At 54.0% G+C, this 19,301-nt stretch overlaps 1 protein-coding gene across 1 annotated transcript in view; it reads left to right on the forward strand.

Annotated features, from left to right (window-relative positions):
- The first annotated feature begins 894 nt into the window (after window positions 1-894).
- SCARB1 (scavenger receptor class B member 1) overlaps window positions 895-19,301 on the forward strand; it is a 67,140-nt gene continuing 48,733 nt past the window's right edge. Inside the window, 2 exon segments of the mRNA XM_014554434.2 lie at window positions 895-1,112; window positions 1,114-1,176. Coding sequence (XP_014409920.2) covers window positions 1,050-1,112; window positions 1,114-1,176 — 126 coding nt within the window. The 5' untranslated portion in view covers window positions 895-1,049.

A 19,301-nucleotide genomic window follows, 5' to 3' on the forward strand; every position in this document is an offset into this window, starting at 1 on the left:
AGGACAGGGGGCCGGAGAGACAAAGCTTCTGCCTGTATGTAGCATTCAAGTTCCAGGTGATGGTGGTCAGAATGATAGAACAAATGAACGAGGAACATGCCAGGTGGTGCTGGGTGATAAGGGTGAGGGGTGAGCTGGGAGAGCTGGCGCAATTTTATTTCACACAGGGTAGACGGGGAGGCCTTTCTGATAAGGTGGCCAGCAGCCGTGAAGGAAGGAGCTGGGCAGATATCTGGGGGAACAGAATCGTCGTGGGTGTACAAGGCCCCGAGGCAGGAGTCTGTTAGACTTGATCCAGGGAGAGAGAGGCTGGGAAAGAATGTGTGTGCACGTAGGGTGTAGACCGGCGCGCGCGCGCACGCGTGTATGTGTGGGGCTGGCGGGGGGTGGGGGGAGGTGAGGTCTCAGAGGTGGGGACAGGGGCTCTGGGGTTTCTGCCAGAGGAGAGAAATTCCTACTAAATATGAACAATGATGATGCTCACGACAGAGGAAGTGGGAGGGGAGGAGGGCTGAAGAAGGGGGCAGGAGGAGAGAGGCAGAGGAGGAGCGGGGAGAAAATGGAGAGGTGGAAGAATCAGGGATAGGAGTGAGCTGGGAGCAGGTGGGCATGAGGACGGGGAGAAGGGCTGTGGGGGAGGCGAGCCAGGCCCCACGTCTCACGCGGTCCACGCGCCCTCCACTGCTCCCTCCCGCGGAAACTGACGCACGGGCGCGGGGCCAGCGGCCGTGGCCCCGCCCCACTAGGACCGTCCGATCCGCGACCCGCCCCGGACACGCCCCTTGCTAACTTAGGCCCCGCCCCGTCGCCCCGCCCGCTGGCGCCCGAATCCCCGTGCCCCGGGCGTCCCGGGGGCGGTCCGCCCCAGCGATGGCGCATAAAATCGCTGGCCACCTGCCTGGTCGGTCCTCCGTGCGCTGCTGTCAGGGGCCCGCCGAGCCGCTCCGGTCCCCGGAGTTGCTGCCTCTGTCGCCTGTGTCCCCGTCTCCTTCCCCCGACAAGCGCACAGGAGCCCTGCCAGCGCCGCGCGGGTGCTACGGCGCGCAGACATGGGCAGCCACGTTCGAGCGCGCCGGGCGGCCGTGGCGCTGGGCTTCGCGGGGCTGCTGATGCGCCGTCCTGGGCGCCGTCATGATCGTGATGGTGCCCTCGATCATCAAGCAGCAAGTCCTCAAGGTGGGTGAGGGGCCCGGCCGGGGGTCTGCGTGTGCTGTCCTGTCCGGGGCTGGAGGGCACTGGGCGCTGAGGAGAGCCAGGCGCGCATCCGCAGCCTGTGGGGTGGCGACCTGGAGCCGGGATCTGCCCTCTGGGCCCAGGACCCTGAGCACCAGGGTCTCCACTACCGAGGACGCATGCTGAGTTTGGGGGCCAAGGAGGGCACCCAGGGCCTTTGCTGGAGGTCCAGGCTGGGGTTGGGGAAGCCTGAGTGAGAGACCACCTGGGAGCCTGACCTCACCTTAAGGGGTCTGGGGCCAGGGGGAGCCTGGGAGAGTGGCTGCTTTTCCGTGTTGCCTGGAGAGGAGCCCAGGAGCGAGCTCGCATGCCTCTTTCCTCTTTACTGTAGCAGCCTGTGCCACTGTCTGGTAAAACTAGGGCTGCGTTTTGCTTGTTTCCTGTGAGCCCATGAGGACCGGAACCCTTCATTCATGTACTTCTGTGAGTCTCACACGGGTGCCCAGGCCCTGATAGGTGGTCAGGAGAGCATTCTCTGCTATCCAGAATCTGCCCATACAAACCCCTTCTCAGAGGCAGAATGGGCAGCTCTGTCCTCCCCTGGCCCTGCCTTCCTGATGCAGATTGGAAATGATAAGCTGATTTTCTCCCCAGATTCACACAGAGGCAGGCATAAGCCCCAGGCTGCATAAGCAGGGTCCTTTGGGAGCCCACAGCCTGAGAGCTTTCCTCTGAACCTAACCTTATACACCACTGCCCTTTTAACCAGAGTGGCAAATTAAGGCCATCAACTGGCCTTCAGACCGTCAGACTCTGCCCTGGGTGTCTGGGCGGCCTGTCTGAATGAGCCTGGAGTTACAGAAGGACGGGGAGATTACAGAGTATTACGCTTGAGCTAAAAGCATTCAGAGCTTGGAACCAGGGCCAGTACCTGCGGAGCCAGGAGGGGAAGCTGAGGCTTGCCTTGGCCCAAAATCCAGACAGGCTGCAGAGCTGGGGTAAAGCTGTGGGAATCGTCACTTGCTAGTTAATTTCTCTGTTTCCGTTTGCCCATTTCTTTAGGGGAAACTCTTGAGAATGGGAACTTGCCCACATTCCATGTCTGTGCCCTGTGCCCAGCACAGGATGCTTGGGAGATGAATGAATGAATGAATGAAAGCTACATCTGCTTAGACTCAACTGCCATTTCTCCGCTTTAAAGATGGGGCAAGTTTAGTTTTCCTCAAGGTCTCTGGGTAAGCAGTTGTCCAAGTCATCTTGGCTACACTGTGGTTTTTTTTTTTTTTTTTTTTGGTTTTCAAATTCTTGTCAAATTAAATCATGTGATCTGATTGCAAGGAGATCCTGGCCAATGGTGATACTGAGCACTGAGTTTCTCTTTGTCGGTTTTTTGTTTTTTGTTTGTTTTTTGCCTCGAGATGGTGGGAAAAAGTTGTGTGGGGAAACCTCAGAGCGAGGGTGGCAGAACTGCATCTTTCCTGGGGGTGTATCTGTTTTGCTTTCCAAAGTAGCAGTACGAGGTTTATCTCAGTGCAAGCCGGCTGTAAACGCCCGCCAAATTTGTGGTTTCTGCACTGTGTGCACCCTGGAGAGACCGTCACTCAGGTAGCGTGAGCATGGGGAGCCTGTCGAGATTAAGTGCAAAGAACCTCTTGCTTTGGGGGTGTGGGAGTGGGTGAGATTTATAGCCGATGAAGAATCTTGTCAGCCCAGTCCTTCTTGGACTTAACTCAGGTGTTTTCTTTTTATGGCTGTCAGCCAGATTAAGGATGTCTCCACATGAGCGAGTGTGTGCGTGTGTGTGTGTGTGTGTGTGTGTGTGTGTGTGTTCACGCACACACGCATGCACCCTGTAATTTCCCATTCCTCCCCTGGGCTTCCAAAGAGGAAGGCGCCTCTGCTGGTCTCAGTTGTCCCGGAGCTAAGATTTCTGGTCTTAAATTTGGGTGAGAGCCGCCCAGCCTCCTGTGTGAATTTCCCAAAGGAGACTGGTTTGGGGGCGAGTGGCTTGAAGGCACCAAAGGCGAGCCCAGCCGGTGACAGCTACTTCTTGGACAGCTCAGACGGAGTCCCGGCCAAGTGCCTTCTCTTGGAAGAAGAATGCCGGTGTTCAGGGGACCGAGCGGGTGGGACGCTGGGAGAGGGAGGCACTGCCTGCTGGTGTTTTCATTGGCTACATACATGTCCATGTACAACTTGAATGGGAGGCCTTGTGCTTCAATTTCTTTTTTTTTTTTAATTTTTTTTGTTTCAAGAAGTCCATGTATCTAAAGGCATGAATTCTTTGTAAAAAAAATATTCAAGTGGAGGGAAAAACATTTCCCCCCATTTTATTTCCTTTCTCCCCTCCTCTCCTCTCAGATGATGGTACCACCATCACCTGAGAGTATCTTTCTAGACTTTCATCGAGATGAAATTTACATGCATTAATATATATTTTTTACTTATATTGAACTAAACTACATATAAATTGCCTGCAGATTGCTTTTCAGTTCACGGGTATTGCTTGGAAATTTTTCCATGCCAGAACATATAAATCTATCACATTTTCATTGCTGCATAGTATTCCTTCGAATGGCTGTACACTTCATTATTTGCCTGTTTCTCTATTGACTGATAATTTTCTCTATCACCGACAAATGAACAGGGACCATCCTGACATGTACCTCTTTGTGTACATGTAGGAACCCTTCCACCAGGCACATTTCTAGAAGAGAAGCCTGTAGACCTCTAAGTCTGTCTAGTTTGAATTTTGATAACTCACAGCCTAATGGCCCTTCCGAAGATCTCTAGCTTTTCTGGTTCCCATCAACAGAGTCTGAAAGTATCCACTTCCCCACGCCTCTGCCATTATTGGTGATTACCCATTGATCATTATCATTTTGGGGGATTCACCTGATGCATGTGATTTACATTTCTCAGGTTGCTAATGGGGTGGGGTAGGGACGAGACGTGTTTTGAAACCTGGGTCAGTTTGAAACCCAGGGTGGCAGTGCAGTTTGCTAGCTGGGGGCCTTGGGCCAGTTACTGCACCTCTGAACCAGGGCTTGTGTCTTTAGCGCTGAGGCAGGCAGGGGTCAGATTAGCTTGCTTTCTGGCAAGATGATAAAATACAAAGGCAGTTACTTGTGTGTGAAAATGCCTTCAATGTACCTGGTCTCTCATTTGAGTGGTATCACATCCTTATGAAATATGACAGGATTTTTCCTTCCTACAGGTAAGGAAACTAACGCACAACAAAGCTTGCTGGGGTTTACACACCTTGTGGCAGTGGTGGGCAGGAATCTTGACTGCCAAATCTGGGTCTCCACTTCCATAGGGGCATAAAAAGTAAAGCAGGAGCTTTCTTTCTATGGCCCTGTTGGACTTTTAAGGCCAAAGTTAGAAGGAACTAGATATTTATGTTTTGGCACAGAAAAGTAGAAAAAAACACATTACTAATTGAAAAAAGCTCTGGGGGTACTTGTGTTGAAAAAACAGAACTCCACAAATAATATTCTGTATTTTCACTGGGTTACTATTAGTGCATGGAAAAGCACAGAAAAAGGTGTGGAAGGATGTGCACCAGACTGACAAAAATGGTTACTCTCAGGGGACTGGGAGTGTGGTGAAGGGAAACTTCACACTCTATCTATAATGTTCCTACCCTTTTTTTTTTTTAATGAGGAGAATGTATTCATGTATTATGTGTTTAGTAACGAACCCATAGCTTTCCCCCCAAAGAATGGCCAGGTGAGTTAGATGTAGGATGTGGGAGGCACTCGGTGAAGGGGCCCCATGAACTGAGGTCCCTGGGAGGCCTTGGGGGAGAATGAGACTCATTTCTTCTCCTTTCCCTTGGTGGGTAGGTTTGGATGAGAGGTGTTCAGACTGAATGCAGTAATGAGTGTAATCGGGGATGACTGTGTGCTGGGGGTCTTTGTGAATGTCAATCATCTCGTTTAGTCCTGGGGGAGGGAGTTCTGTGATACATGGCTCCTTGTCATCATCAACAGTGAGGGAAACAGAAGCTTAAGAGAGTAATTTGCCCAGGTGACCTTGCTGGGGTGTGTGTGTGAAAAGGGCCTGGAGGCAAACCCCAGGAGGACGGGTTCTCTCGTAGCCACGGCCTAGAACTGAGCCTAGCATGTGTGGAATGAATGGAGCAGGAAGCAGGGCTCAGGAGACTGGGGGGATATTTCCAAGTTACTGTGTGTCTCTGGTCCACCAGGGAAGGCCCCGCTGGTGGACGCGGGGAGGGACCCCTCACTGCTGCTGGGCCACAGGGCTCGTCTGTGGGGCCACCGGGTGCCACAATGGGCTTCATGGCCTTGTCCAAGCTTGGGGGGAAAGCTGAGTTCCCCTCAGCTGTCTTTAAGTTTTCTGGCTGGAATCAGCCTTGCGAGCTTCATCTACTAATTTCTCCAGCTGCCAAAATCTCCCCTGTCTGTGTTCCCCATCTCAATAAAAGACACTTCCGTTCGTTCCCTCCAGGAGTAGAGGGAAAGCCTTGGGCCAGCCTTGACTGCACGCTTCTCCCGATACCCCTGTGTCTGGTCCACCAGCAAATCCTGTCCGCTTTACCTCGAAACAAAGATCTGCATTCTGACCCCTTCTCAACATCTCCATCACGACAGCCTCCTCCATCCACTGTTTGGACCAGTGCAGTCGTCTCACCTCTGGTCTCCATAGCAACCGGAGGGATCAAACACTCATCAGATCACGTGCCCCCTCTGTTCACAACCCTTCGGGGTTCCTGTCTCACTCTGAGTGAGCACCAAGGTCATTTCGGTGGCCTGGAGCTCTGCCACCCCCACCACGATCCAGCCCTCCTTCCCCGTCTCACTGCAGCCCCCTTGGCCTCCCTGCTCAACCTACCACACTCACTTCTTTGAAATCCTTGGTCCCACCAAACCCTGGCTTGCTTTCCCCACTGCCTGGAAAGCTCATTCTCTGATACCTGCATAGCTCACTCCTCATGTCCCTAAAAGTCGCCCCCTTTGTGGTCCGTGTTTATTTGTGTGTTCTCTTTCTCCGTCGTGAGGAGGGCCAAGGGCTGTCGCTGTCCCTGCAGTGTCCCCGAGGGTCAGAGCAGCACCTGGGTTCATGGTAGGATGGCGGCATGAGCAGGTGGTAAGCACTCTGAGGTCATGTTGTTTCTCTAGCCCCTTCCCCAGCCTCAGACTCTATTTTGCCCCCTCCTTCCTCAGCGGTATCCACCCAGCCACCCAAGGCCCTGCCCTGCCTCTGGCAAACCTCCTTTGCCCACCGGCTAGTAAGTGGGGGTTGGGGAGAGACCACTCTTACTAACCAGAGGCTATTCTAGGTATTTTTCGTGTATTAACTCGCTTCTCACCTCGTTTAGTATCTAAATAGCTCCCGTTGTCACTCTTTTATTGAGGGAAATGGGTCACTTGGCCCAGGTCACACAGAGTCAAGACTGCAACCCAGCGAGCCAGCTGCCCCTCTTTCTGAGCAGCCCCTTCCATAGCCTCCACCTGGGTCAGTAGGGTCCCTCCCAGGCCTCCCTCTTTATAGTCACTCCCCCGCCAAACTGGGGGTACAGGGTGCCCCCAGGGCGGTCTCATAGGCCTGGGCATGTTCTAGGTTTGGTTTTTTTTTTTTAGGGGAGCGGTAATTAGGTCTTATTTATTTATTTACTTGTTTACTTTTATAATGGAGGTACTGGGGATGGAACCCAGCACCCAGTGCGTGCTGAGCGCCTGCCCCAGCACCGAGCTACCCCCTCCATGCCCTGGTCTGGACACATTCAAGAATCACAGATGCCAAGGGAAGCTGGGGAGAGACGGCCTCTCCCTGGCTTGTGGTTGCAGCGACCCTCAGGGTGGCCCTGACTGTCCTGCAGAGTCTGCTCAGCCAGTTCTGTGCCCGGCCCTCCATCGGGAGCTCCAGAAAGCCCCGGGGTCGCGTCTTGGAGGGCATCCTGGGGCCCCAGCCTGACTGCATCTGGCCACGTCTGGCCGTGGAGGGCAAGACTATAGAACTGGCCTGTGGCCATAGATGGCGGGGGTCCCTTCCTGGGGTGGGGGGAGCAGCAGGGTCGCAGGTGTGCCCCGACTCTGTTGTGTTTTTATTCTCCTTTCCTGCCCGGGACTTCTGAGTCCTCCGGTGCGTGGGAGGGCGGCTGCCGCTGACTCCAGCCACAGCTGAAAAACACGGGCTATTTTTAGTTTCACTGAGAGTCAGTTATTTTTGTTTCCCTCTTTGCTCCTGATGGATTTGCTTTTCTGGCTTCATGAGTGTGTGTGTGTGTGTCTCTGTGTGTGTTGATGTGTGCACACGTGTGCTGGTTCTACACACATGACTGGTGACACGTGACCACGCCTGTTGGCGCGGGAACACACGTGCGTGCGCTAAAGCACGCACGCACGTGTTGTGTGTCTGCACGTGTCAGCATGGAACGCAGGGTCTGTGTTGGCACATGTGTGCAGGTGCACGGACATATATACATGTGCCGATGGAAGCTCCACTGGGTTGGTTTTCAGGAAGCTGGGCACACATGGGCCCACGTGTGATGGTACACATGTGTACGTGGGTGGGTTCACATGCACACGTGTGGACGTGTGCCCACTCGTACTGGGGGTATATAGTTAGAGATTAACGCGGTATTTCAGTGTTAACACGCGTCTGCGTGTGTTGGGATGTGCAGTGTACACTTGGAAGGCCAGGTACCTTCCTGAGGCCCGGCACCAGGGCTGTGTTCAGTGCTCCTGGCTCTTCCCATGCAGTGAAATGTTCTCCATCCCTTTCTGGAATGATTAATACTTGCGGTGTCTCCACTCCGTGAGTCACGTGATCGGCTAGAATTTGGTTCAGTTCTGCTTCCTGGAATCATCCCGCTGTGGCCTTCGACTTCTAGCAGACGAGTTGGAAGTGAGCTGGTGTTGAGGGCTTGCATACTGAGGTTTTCCTTGGGCACATTGGGTCCCTCTGGAGACCTGGCAAAGGCATGTCTGTCCCATCGACATCTGGGGGTCCTCTGGTGGTCACAGTGCCCAGAAGGCTGATCCCTGTGCTCTTGGTCAGCAGCAGGGAGGCCCCTGGGGTCGTGAGCCTCCCTCAAGGCTGATTTCAGCCACGAGGCTGATGCAGACTCTTCTGGCTCATAATCTTAGAACTAGTGAATTCGGTTCCGAGCGTCCGTCCCCAGCCCTTCAACACCTCAAAAATTTAGCGTCTCAGTCCGCATAAACACATCTGTGGTGCAAAGGATTCAACTCTAGGGCTCAGCCAAAGTGAAAAAGACAGAACAAAAGAAGTTCTTTTATGTACCTTATCTCCCTCCCCCTGGTTCAAATGCGACCTTGGCCTCCACTGGCCCCGGGAGTGGCCGCTGGAGCTGAAATGCAAAGAGAAACAAAAAATGGCTTTGGAGCTTCCCTGGGCCTGGGAGCTGGCGAGTTACAGTTTGTCTAGGGACGATTTGGGTCCTGATTTGAAGCTGCTCGGGCTGCTCAGAACATCCCCAAACCCAGAGGTCCAGGCTCCTGAGGGCCCAGGCCTCGGCTGACTCATTGTCTGGCTTCTGTCCCCCACCTCCACCCCGCAGTTTCCTCCTCTTCCCGCTGGCTTCGTGCTGGGCAGAGGGAAGGAACAGGAGTGGCCTGACCCATGTTCGCTTCCTGGCATTTTGGGTAAAGTTCCTTCCACCTTTTCTGGAAGCTTCTTAAAAGACTCTTGAGACACTTCAATGGCTGCTCTCCTGGGGTCCCTCCTACTTGGCCGGCGGGCTGGCGGGCTGTCCTTGGTCTCAGATGCTGGTGTCTCCTTATCTCCCTGACCACCTGCCATGGGCACATCCCAGCGCTCATGCCCTGAGCTCACCCAGTCTCACATGTCAAAGTCTGGCTCTGTCCCGGCCCCTCCCAAACTGACATCCCAGGCCCAGATCTTCCCCCTGAACTCTGTCTTCGAGCAGCCAGTGGCCAACTCCATCCCTTGACTTGGGCGGGCAGAGGTGGCTCACACTCACCCCGGCCAGCACCCGCCTTCCCATCCCTCCCCCCGAAAACCCCATCCCTCCCGCCATCCTCCCATCTCAGGCTGTCGCTCCCCGGTCCTCCAGCTGCCCAGGCCGAAAGCCTTGGAGTCAGCCTCGACTCCCTCTCACTTCCCACACTGAGCCATCAGGACGCTGTATGGCTTCGTCTTCAAGATCTATCCAGAATCCATACATTCCTCTCCAAAGCCATGGTCACCACCCTGGTCCAAAGCACCATCCGCTCTGACTGGATTCTTGCAGGCCTCCCTATGTCCACCTCTGCTCCCTGTTGGGTTTTTTCAGCACAGCAGCCCAAGGAATCCTTTTAAAACTGCACTCAGAGCACCACCCTCTTTTGCTGAAGGCCCTGCTGGGGCCCGTCCCGTCCCCTCCGAGTCAAGGTGAGCCCTCACATTGGCCATCGAGGCCTGTGCCTTAGGCCCTTGGCCCCTTTCTGCCCTCCCCTTCACCTTGACCTTGCACGTGGCCCGTCTGGCCATTCCTCAGACTTACCGGCACTTCCGCCTTAGTTCTTGCCTCTGCCCACGAGCCTTTCCCTGATGTGATATGTGCATGTCTCGCTCTCCCACCTCCCCCAGGCTTTTGTTCAGATCGCCCTTGCTCACGAATCTCCCCTTTTTAATATTGCAAGTTCCCTCTCCGTTCCCCAGTGCTCCCAACCCTGCTTACCCTGCTGTAGCCCTGCCACCTACTGACACACGTGCACATCCTGTTTATTGTTTTTTGTCCATTTCTCCCTGTGAGAATGTCTGGCCCATGAAGGCAGGGACCAGGGTTTTTGTTCATCGCTGTGTCCCAAGCACTTGGAACGATGCCTGACACCTTAACGTAGGTTCTCAAATATTTATTTATTGAATGGATGTTTAGAAGAGGAGGGTGGTTTCACGGCAGGTTTGTGACAAGTGGCAGGTTGTCGCCCTGTGCAGGGACATGGGGACTGCTCCCCTCCCCCTGTACGGCCCCCACGCCACACCCTGCCGCTTGCCCGCTGCAGGGGCTTCCTCACCAGGCTGTCTGCTCCTGTCTGCGCCACTCTGCTGTCAGTCCTCTCTGCTGAAGCCAGAGTTGCTCTGTAACATAATGCAGACCGGATCGTTTCACTACCCTGATTAAAACCTTCTGGCATGTCGTATGAAACCATCTACCCCGTGGCCTGTAAGCCCCTTACCTGCCTCTACTGCCAACATTCTCTCCCTGCTGCGGCCTCACAGGCGGTTCTTCTCCTCCACCACACCACAGGGCCTTTGCACAGACTGATCCTTCTCCCAGGAATGCTTTTTCCTTCTGCCTCTTTTGCTTGGTTCCTCTTGTTTCAGCTCAAGTGTGGTCTCTTGAAGAAGATGCCTGCTGACCACCAACACCCCCTGCCACGAACCCCACCCACCTCTGTTATGAGCCCTCCATGTTAGTATCTGCTAAGCCTCCACCATTCTCTGGAATTATATTGTTGCTTGAGAGTCCATGAAGCAGGGACCTTGTCTGTCTTGTTCACGACTGTAGCCCATTGCTGGGGGGCCCTGGGCTGGGGTAGGACCTTGGGCCAGGGCAGTGAGAACATCCCAGTTGGGGGTCCTCAAAAGCATGGTCTTTGGAGCCCAGACTTCTTGGCTTCCAGAACTGGCACTTCCACCGCTATCTGTGTGCCTGGCACCGGGGAGCACCCGGGAGCCTGGTCTCTGTGATGCATTCGTGGATTCAGGGCCTGAGTCTTAACGAGCCCCTCCTGGATTCTAGAGACTTGTCTCTGATTCCAGTGACTGGGTGTTTCTCCTGGCTGAGTGCTGGTGTCTTCTGATTGGCCCCTTCTCTGTCCCAACATGAAGGTGGAGTGGCCAGGAGGAAGGGACACAGGTTTACAAAGATGTCATCAGGGCCGTCTGTGGGTGGTGGGTAAAGAAACAGCACCTGTCCCGTCCAAGGGAGGCGTGGAGGCTGGTCTGGGGCCACCTTGCGCTGCCTGTCCGAGGGGGAAGGGATTTTCCTGCTGGCGTCTTGGATTCGGGTGAGAAGGTATTTCTCTCCTGCTGTATTTAAGCCCAAGTTCAGCATTAAAGTGGAATCATTTATGTTTCTTTTTTCATATTTTACCATTATTACTTTGTTTTTATTTCTTTTTGCTTTTGTTTTATATTTTTATTTAAAATTATTAAAAATTGAAATATAGTTGATTTTCCATTTATGTTTCTTGTCCTCGTGAGCAGAAACTGTATGAGGCTGGAGTTGGGAGACCCGTCCCATTTGTTGGTGATTTTACACCATACGTGCAGGATTGCACATCATTTCAACCGTGTGGAATCATTCATCTGTGATCAATAAAGAGCGAGCATGGGGAGGGAGTTTCTTGTGGTCCTGCTGTTCCTCCTGAGGGTCCAGCCTGAATGCAGTCCGAGTTAAAGATTCGTTTCTTTGTATGGATGCTTCTGTATCAGTCGCCAGCCGCTCTGTCTGGGGCTCAGCACACACATGGCCATATGCCACACACGGGGGAGAAACTGGCTGCTTTGAATTTCCCCAGGGGCTCCAAAGGGAACCTTAGGGAGGGACCTTCAAGGGTACTTAGAGAATTTTCCCAGTGGCTGGGGAAAGTTGTGGTGTGATTGCTCATGAGCTCTGATTGGCTGAGCTTGTCTCACATGCTTATCCCTGAGCCAGTCGCTGTTGCTGGAGAAATGGACTGCTCTGATTGGTCAGGCTTGGATTCCATGCCCATCCTTGGAGCTGGAGAAGGAAATCTTTTTTTCTTCCAAAGCAGAGGGACTGAGGTGGGGTAAGAGTGGTACCCTAAAGGAAAAGGTGTGTGTGGGGGGAGACTGTTAGCAGAAGGAGGAAAGGGTGACAGGCAGCAAAAATGGTTGATGGGCCCTTTGCCCCAGAATAGCTTCCTCACTTAATCTCATTGCCTCTTGCTATTATAGTATTAGAGATTATTTTCTTTGGCTCTACCCAAGACCTCTTGAAGGGGTGGTAGCTTATCAGCTAATTGTTTTTAATCAGGGAAGTTTTCAGAAACTTAGATTGTTAGATCTGGAACTTGGGTTTTACTCAGTTCCATCTTTTATTTTTCTTTTGGGAACACCGGAACTTGGAGCAGGGATTTAAGTAAGGCCACAGAGCAAATTAGCAGTGAGTGCTGGCAGGGAGGACTATCCCAAGTGGGCACGGGAAGTGGGTGGAGGCTAGACGGGCTGGGGGAGCAGGGCTTGGCCAAGAGGCCAAGTAGTTATAAAAGCAAGTCACTAGCTAGCATCCTTCAGGCAGAAAGTCCCCAGGATCCCCTGTCTGCACCCCTGCCTGACCACCTCCTGGCAACAGTCTGGGAGAGGTGTCAGGGCTGGCAAAGTGTGCCAAGTACAGGCTTTGTCTGCCCTGGGTTGGGGGGTGTGGGAGAAGGGCTGAGCAAAGACTCTGGCCTTATCAGAATCTGCCCAGGCATAGATGTGGAGGGGTGGGTCTGGAATCGTCAAAGCAGCACGTATGTTCTGCAATGTGAGCCAGCATGCCTGTCATCCACAGTCCCCTGGGTGGACGGCTGCCAGCCCGCTGGCCCTTGCCCCACATCCTGGGGCACAGCTTCTTCACCTAGGACAGCGTGCAGCTGTGTGTGTGGGAGGGACCCACTTGGACAGCCAGGCCGCTAGGGTCCCTGGGAGCATCCCTTTGTGTGCCGAGAGCGGCCTCTGTGCCCTCATAAGAGCCTTCCGCCTGGGTGAGAGGCATGGGGCAGAGAGGAATGTGAGGAGCTCCAAGGCAGTGCCAGGTGAGGCGGTGTCGGACGAGACATGTCGCTGTCAAGGTCGGGCATGAATTCTCAACCCCCCAGGGTTCTTTCTGGGCCAGGGGTTGGGTATCCAGGAGCTCAGGTGAACCCAAGAGCCAGACAGCCTGGATTCAAATTCTGGCTCTGCCACTTCCCAGCTGTGTGTCTTTGGGCAAGGGACTTAACCTCTCTGTGCCTTATTCCCCTCTGTAAAATGGAATTAACAGAAGTATCTCTTGTACAGGACTCTTAGGAAGATGGGGGAGTTGGCACGTATAGAGCACTTAGAATATAAGTCATGTAAGTGTTTGCCCTCCAAGCTTTATAGACACATGTACAGAAGAATGAGTCAGTCATTTTACCCAAATGGGACCATACTAGGCCCACTTTTCTGTGTCTTGCTTTTCTCACTCCGTTGTCTCTTCTCTGAATCTTCCCCTGTCACCTGGGTAGCTCTGAATGGGTATCTGGATGACTGTGGCCGGCCCGCGGTGTGGACGGACCAGCCATTCCCGTGAGGGGGCTTCCAGACTTGCGAAACAATCCATAAAGCAGCCGGACGTGTTCTTTTCTCGCGCCGAAGGTTCAGTTTGAAAAAGTTCATTTTCGGAAGAATCGCAGTGTCGGACAGTGCAGCAGACTCCTGGAGGCCGTCTCCCGAGCTCCCCTGATTACAGTTTGCTGCGTTTACGTTCTCAGTCTCTACCTGCCTGCCCGTCTGTCTCTCGCTGCCAAACCATTTGCGAGTTGCCTGCAGACGTCGTGACGTCGCGCCCCAGAGTGCTGCAGCGTGGGGGTCTTAGGGATGCAGGGATATTCTTCTCCGTAGCCGCAGACCACGGTCACACTCAGCAAGGCTCGGGATGATTTCACCTAACACTCAGTCGACATTCGGATTCCCTGCTGTCCCAGGAGCACCCTGCACAGCAGTTTTTTGGTTTTGATTGTTTGAATCACGTCCTTTGCCCTGTTTCGCTGTTTCTTCCTCCTCTTTTACTCCGGGCCAGTCCTCTAGCCCTGTTCTTCTTACTGGGGCTGTCGCAGCACGGGCGTTGGTGCAGGGACTGGGCCAGTGTTTTGGCAGAATGTCCCTCGAGGGGGATTTATCTAATTGTTTCCTCGTGAGTGCACGCTTTCTTCCGACAGATCCCTACACAAAAGTCCCCTTGTGTGTCAGATGGGAGTAGAGCTCTCCCGGCCGAGCTGGGGTGGGCGTCTGGACTCCCCCAGCCTGGCAGCCGCACCCCGCAGCGGGCCTGGGCTCCGGGGCGTGCGTGAACCTCCCCTCAGACTGGAAGAAGCCAGTGGTTCTCTCTGGCCCGGCCTCTCTCAGCCGCCCCGCCATCTGCTTCCTGGTTTTCTCAGCTCTGATTCCTTGCCCTCACGCCCAGACGCGTGGATTCTTCCGGTGGCCCTGGGCCAGCCTGTCCCCTCCACTGCAGCCCTCCCCTTCTCCCAGCGCCCCTGAGGCATGATGGCCTGTGGGCTGGGAAGGTGCTGCAGCCCTGGGGTGCCAGGGCCTGTCGGGTGGGGATGGGATGGCAGGTGGTGGTGGGGGAACCTTCTCATCTCCCCCCGCCCATCCCTCTGAGCCTTGCACAAATTCTTGTGCCAGATCCCCCAGCCCCATCTGGCCCCTTGGCTGGCAGGTGGAGGTCACTCTGGCTTTACTCGGCTCTGAGCCCGCTGCAGCCGGAATCCCTTGGCAGCTTTGAAAGGCTCTCTAGGCCCCGGGACTTCCTTCAGCTGCCTGTTCCCAGGCTCCCCGGATTCCACCTGCTGCAGCCTCCTGCTTCCACTTTCCCGCTTTGATTCCTTTTTGTTGTGAAATGCTACGCACTTCAAGGAAAGTGCCTGGACACACGCAGTTCAATAAATAACTAAGATGACCCTCAGTGTGATCGTCCCCAGATGAAAAAGCAGAACCTCGCCTGCTCTCCAGAAGCCCCTGCCCAGGAAACTGTGCGTGCTCCCAGCTTGCTTGGCTCCTTCTCGTGTGGCCTGCTGTCTGCCTCCCTAAACGCTGCGTTTAGTTTTGTCTGATGGTGAACTTAAGTTAAATGGAATCATACTGCTATGGTCTGAATGTCTGTGTCCCCTCAAAAGTCACATGTTCGAAGTCCTGATGCCCGAAGTGATGTGCTAGGAGGTGGGGCCTTTGGGAGGTGATGAGGTCGTGAGGGTGGAGCCCCCATGAATAGGATTAGTGCCCTTATTAAAGAGACCCCGGGAAAAACAAACAAAGAGACCCCAGAGAGCTCCCTTGCCCCTTCTATGAAGTGAGGACACAGCGAGAAGTCTGCAAGCAGGAGAAGGTCCTCACTCGACCATGCCAGTACCCTGATCTCAGATCCCCAGCCTCCTGACCGTGAGAAATAAGTGTCTGTCGTTTATAATCTGCCCTGTCTGTGATATTTTGCTATGGCATTCCAGCCCTGATGGAACACATACTCTGTTGGGTTTTTTTTTCCTCTGTCTTGTTGTTCTTGCGTCCCACTATGTGTGTGAGATCCATCCACATTGTTGCAATAAACTACACTCTATCTTCGTGGCTGTATAATATTCCAGGAGGCCGTCGTGGTTTCTCTGTCCTAAGCCATGAGTATCTCCAGCTCTGGGTTGTGAACTATCTCGGTCCAGAGGGCACAGGCCTGACTTCCTCTTGGGTCCAGAAGGAGGGGCAGGACTGCTAATCATGGCCTGTGCATCTTCGACATAATCCAGAAGTGCCAGACTGTTTTCCAGAGTGGTTGCATCAGTTCAGTCCCGTCATGAGCTTTCTATTTAATAATCTATAGAGGTGAGGGGTGGGTATAGCTCAGTGATGGAGCACATGCTTGGCATGGATAAGATCCTGGGTTCAATCCCCAGCACCTCCGTTAAGGGGAAAAAATTTATAGAGGTGAAATTCACTAAACATGAAATTAATCATTTTAAAGTGATCTGTTCAGTGGCATTTAGCCCTTTCACAGTGTTGTGTCACCTCTGTCTCTTTCCAGAACATTTCCATCCCCGCAGAGTGAAAACCCCACTTCCTATTCTTTCTTCCTTCTGGCTCCTCTGTTCCCGAGCAGCTACTAATCGGCTTTCTGTCTCTGTGGATTTGTCTGTTCTGGACATTTCCTATAAATGGAATCATGTCGTGCCTGGTCCTTTGTGTCTGGCCTCTCCCACTCCCCATCATGTTTTTAAGGTGCATCTTGCTGCACCACGTGTCAGCACTTTACTCCTTTTTGTGGCTGAATCATACTCCCCTGTGTTGAAGGACCTCTTTCTGTTCATCCATCCGTCAGTCAAGGGAGACGGTTTGTTCCACCTCTTGGCCGACGTGCAGAGGGCCTCTGTGGATGTCTGTTACCTGTTTTCTCTTGTCCCCTTCAACTTCCTCTTCCTCCCTCATCCCTCAGGAGGTGCCGGGCATCTGCTTGCAGAACTGGGGGAGCGGGGTCCAGTCCTAGCTCTGCCTCTCGCCTGCTGTGTGACCTCAGGCAAGTACGTCTGGTCTCTGGGCTTGGTGAGGCTCCTGTCCAAGACAGACCACACCTTCCCCTCGGGTTGAGGTAAGGCTCGAGCAGGCTCATGGGGGGCATGTGCTTGGAGCTGGGCACCGCCCGGGCAGACCCCACGTCCGGCACATGGGCTGCCGGGGCCCCGGGGAGGGGGCGGACTTCGCTCTTGGTACCTGACCCCTGCCTGAGCTCTGCTTTTCTCCTGTCCTGTCCCAGTCTTTGATATCTGTCCACAGTGCCGTATGCTAGTGTGGCCCGTGGTTTCTCGCGGCTGCCTGGATTTCCAAGTTCACATTCCTCACATTTTATTTATTCCTTTCCGGAAGAGTACCTGGTTCCGTCCATTCCTGCCACCCACAACAGTCAACATCCTGGAACCTTCCGTCTTAACATTCTTAAGAATTTCCTCGGGATGTGCTGGGCACAGAGCTGTCAGGTCGGAGGGCATGGGAGCGGGGAGGCGGGGAGCCGGTGTCACCCACTGTGCCTTCTAGAAGCGCTGTCACATTCTGTCCTGCATCTGCTCCGGCACCTCGTACCATCTGGCCTTCTGGAATGTCTGTGGTTGTGACGGCCACTGTTTTTATTTGATTTCTGAGTTGTCGGTGAGAGCCTTTTTCTTTCTGTAAGTCAGTGGCGGGGATGGAGTCCGAATCTCAGAGAGTTTCAGGGGCTTGTGAAAGGTCACACAGCAAACTCGGGCCAAACCCCAGGCCTTGGGCTTGGTTTAATCAGAAATTTTTGGCCCCTGGTGGCCAAGGTCAGCTGCGGAGAGAGGACAGAGGACGTGAGAGGCCTCTCTTCTGCTGAAAAGGCTCAGAGAAAGAGGTCAGCTTGTTCAGGACGGGGAGATAGTGTAGCTGACCCCACATACCAGCAACCAGCCTGAGCCCCGGCCTTCTAAGCGCGTGCCCGGGGCCCCCTTGGTGTGTTACTGCGTATGTGTGTGTGAATTTCCGTGGGCCTCTGTCCCCACGTGGCCGTCCCCTCTGTGCACTTCCAGGTCCTTGCCACTTCTTATAAGGACACCAGTCATTGGATTTAGGGCCCACCCTGACCCAGGGGGCCTCATCTGGGGACCTGTAATCTGTTCACACCTCCAAAGATGCGATTTCCCATTAAGGTCACACTGAGTTTTCAGCTGGACATGAATTCTGGGGGACACTGCTTGACCAGGGGTTTGCCCGACCCTCAGACCAGCAGAACCCCAGGTTCAAATCCACGTCTTAGCTCTTGGCTTCTCTGGGAGCTTGGTTTTCTCCTGAAAGCTCGTGTCCTCTTCTGCATGGGGGCCAGTTTTCTCAGCTCCCACACACAGGGGTTCCGGGGGCCTGGCCTCGGGCGGTCACATCACTTGTGACAGCTTGGCTGGATGTGCTTGCCCAGATGGCCCCTGTTGGCATCAAAAAGAAGATAAGAAAAGAGAAATATGGCACAATGAAAAAAAAAAAAAAGTTGAAAACGTACAGAAAAGAGTGACAGCCTCAAAACAAAAGGCACAACGTGAAAAGCCGCTGCTCCCTTGCCCCGCAGCGGGTCCTGGCTCCAAAGGCAACTTGGGTTAATAGTTCCTTCCTGAAAAACAATGTTTGTGTCCACTGGTCCGGGATATCCTCCCGTCTTCATCACACCCATGGGGGTCTGTGTGCCTTTCCCCGCCCTGGGTTTGGCACCGAGGGGTGGATCTTGGCGAGCTTTATTTTGGCACAGAACTCACCCTCGTATGGCCCCTGTGGGGCCTGTCTTTCTGCCCTGCGGCTTTGTAAACACAGGGCTGCCGAGGACAGGGCTGTTTCCCTATATACCGCCGGAGCCGTGACGGAGGGAGGCCTCGGTCCCTGGGACGTGACAAAGGAAGGTTGTGGGTCAGGATCCATGTTAGAAAAAAACCTTCCTGCTGGGAACACCTGTATGTCTTCTGGAACTTTCTCCTGGTGCATACATTTCCCGGGGCTGCAGTGACAAGTGATCATAGATGGGAGGTTTAAAATAGACATGTTTTCTCAAACCCAGTTCTGGAGAAGTCTGAGATCCAGCTGTCGGCTGCGCTGCCACCGAAGGCTCTAGGGGAGGGTCTTGCCTTGTCCCTTCCGCTCCTGGTGGCCCCATCGCTCCAATCTCAGCCCCTGTCTCCATGTGGCCTTTGCCTCTGTGTCTTCTCTTCTAAGGACACTCGTCATTGGATTTAAGACTCACCCACGTAATCCGAGATGATCTCATTTTGAGATCCTTGATTACATTTGCCAAGACCCTTCTTCCACAACAGGTCATGTTCACAGGTTCTGGGCAGAAGTTACTGTGTGCCGGGCACCAAACTGTGTGTGGTACAGGCCCATCAGATTCTCACAATCCCCTCCACGGTGCGGTTATGCTTGGGTCCTGGAGGCCCAGAGAGGGTGCGGCACCTGCCTGAGGTCACACAGCTGGTGGTAAAAGCGGAACCTGGACCCGTGCCTGTGTCCCGCACTTCTGTCCCAGACCTGGCTGGGGAGGTGTTTTGTGCGGTCCACGCTGCTATTAAAAAAAAGTTCAATTAGTTGCCAGCATTTAAAGGCGGGCAGATTTACATCCAAATCTAGATTTCAAAGTACTCCTGACAGTTTGGGAGCTCCACCTGGCAGCTGTCGGCCAGGGGCTGCCCCGTTGGCCGAGGTCTGTTCCTCAGCAGGCCTTGTTCTCACCAGGACGATGCTTCCGGGCTCTGTGGCCGTGGGCAAGTGACTTGGCTCCTTCAGGCCTTGATTTCCTCATCTGCAAAATGGGGATAATAGTAGCCCTGGCCCCGCGGCTGTTGCAGGGGGGATGAGCGAGTTGGTAGATGGGAAGTGGGTAGGCGCTGCCCCACGGCCCTCAGCTGACT

Source organism: Camelus ferus, chromosome 32, assembly GCF_009834535.1.
Source record: "Camelus ferus isolate YT-003-E chromosome 32, BCGSAC_Cfer_1.0, whole genome shotgun sequence".
Taxonomy (NCBI): Eukaryota; Metazoa; Chordata; class Mammalia; order Artiodactyla; family Camelidae; genus Camelus; species Camelus ferus.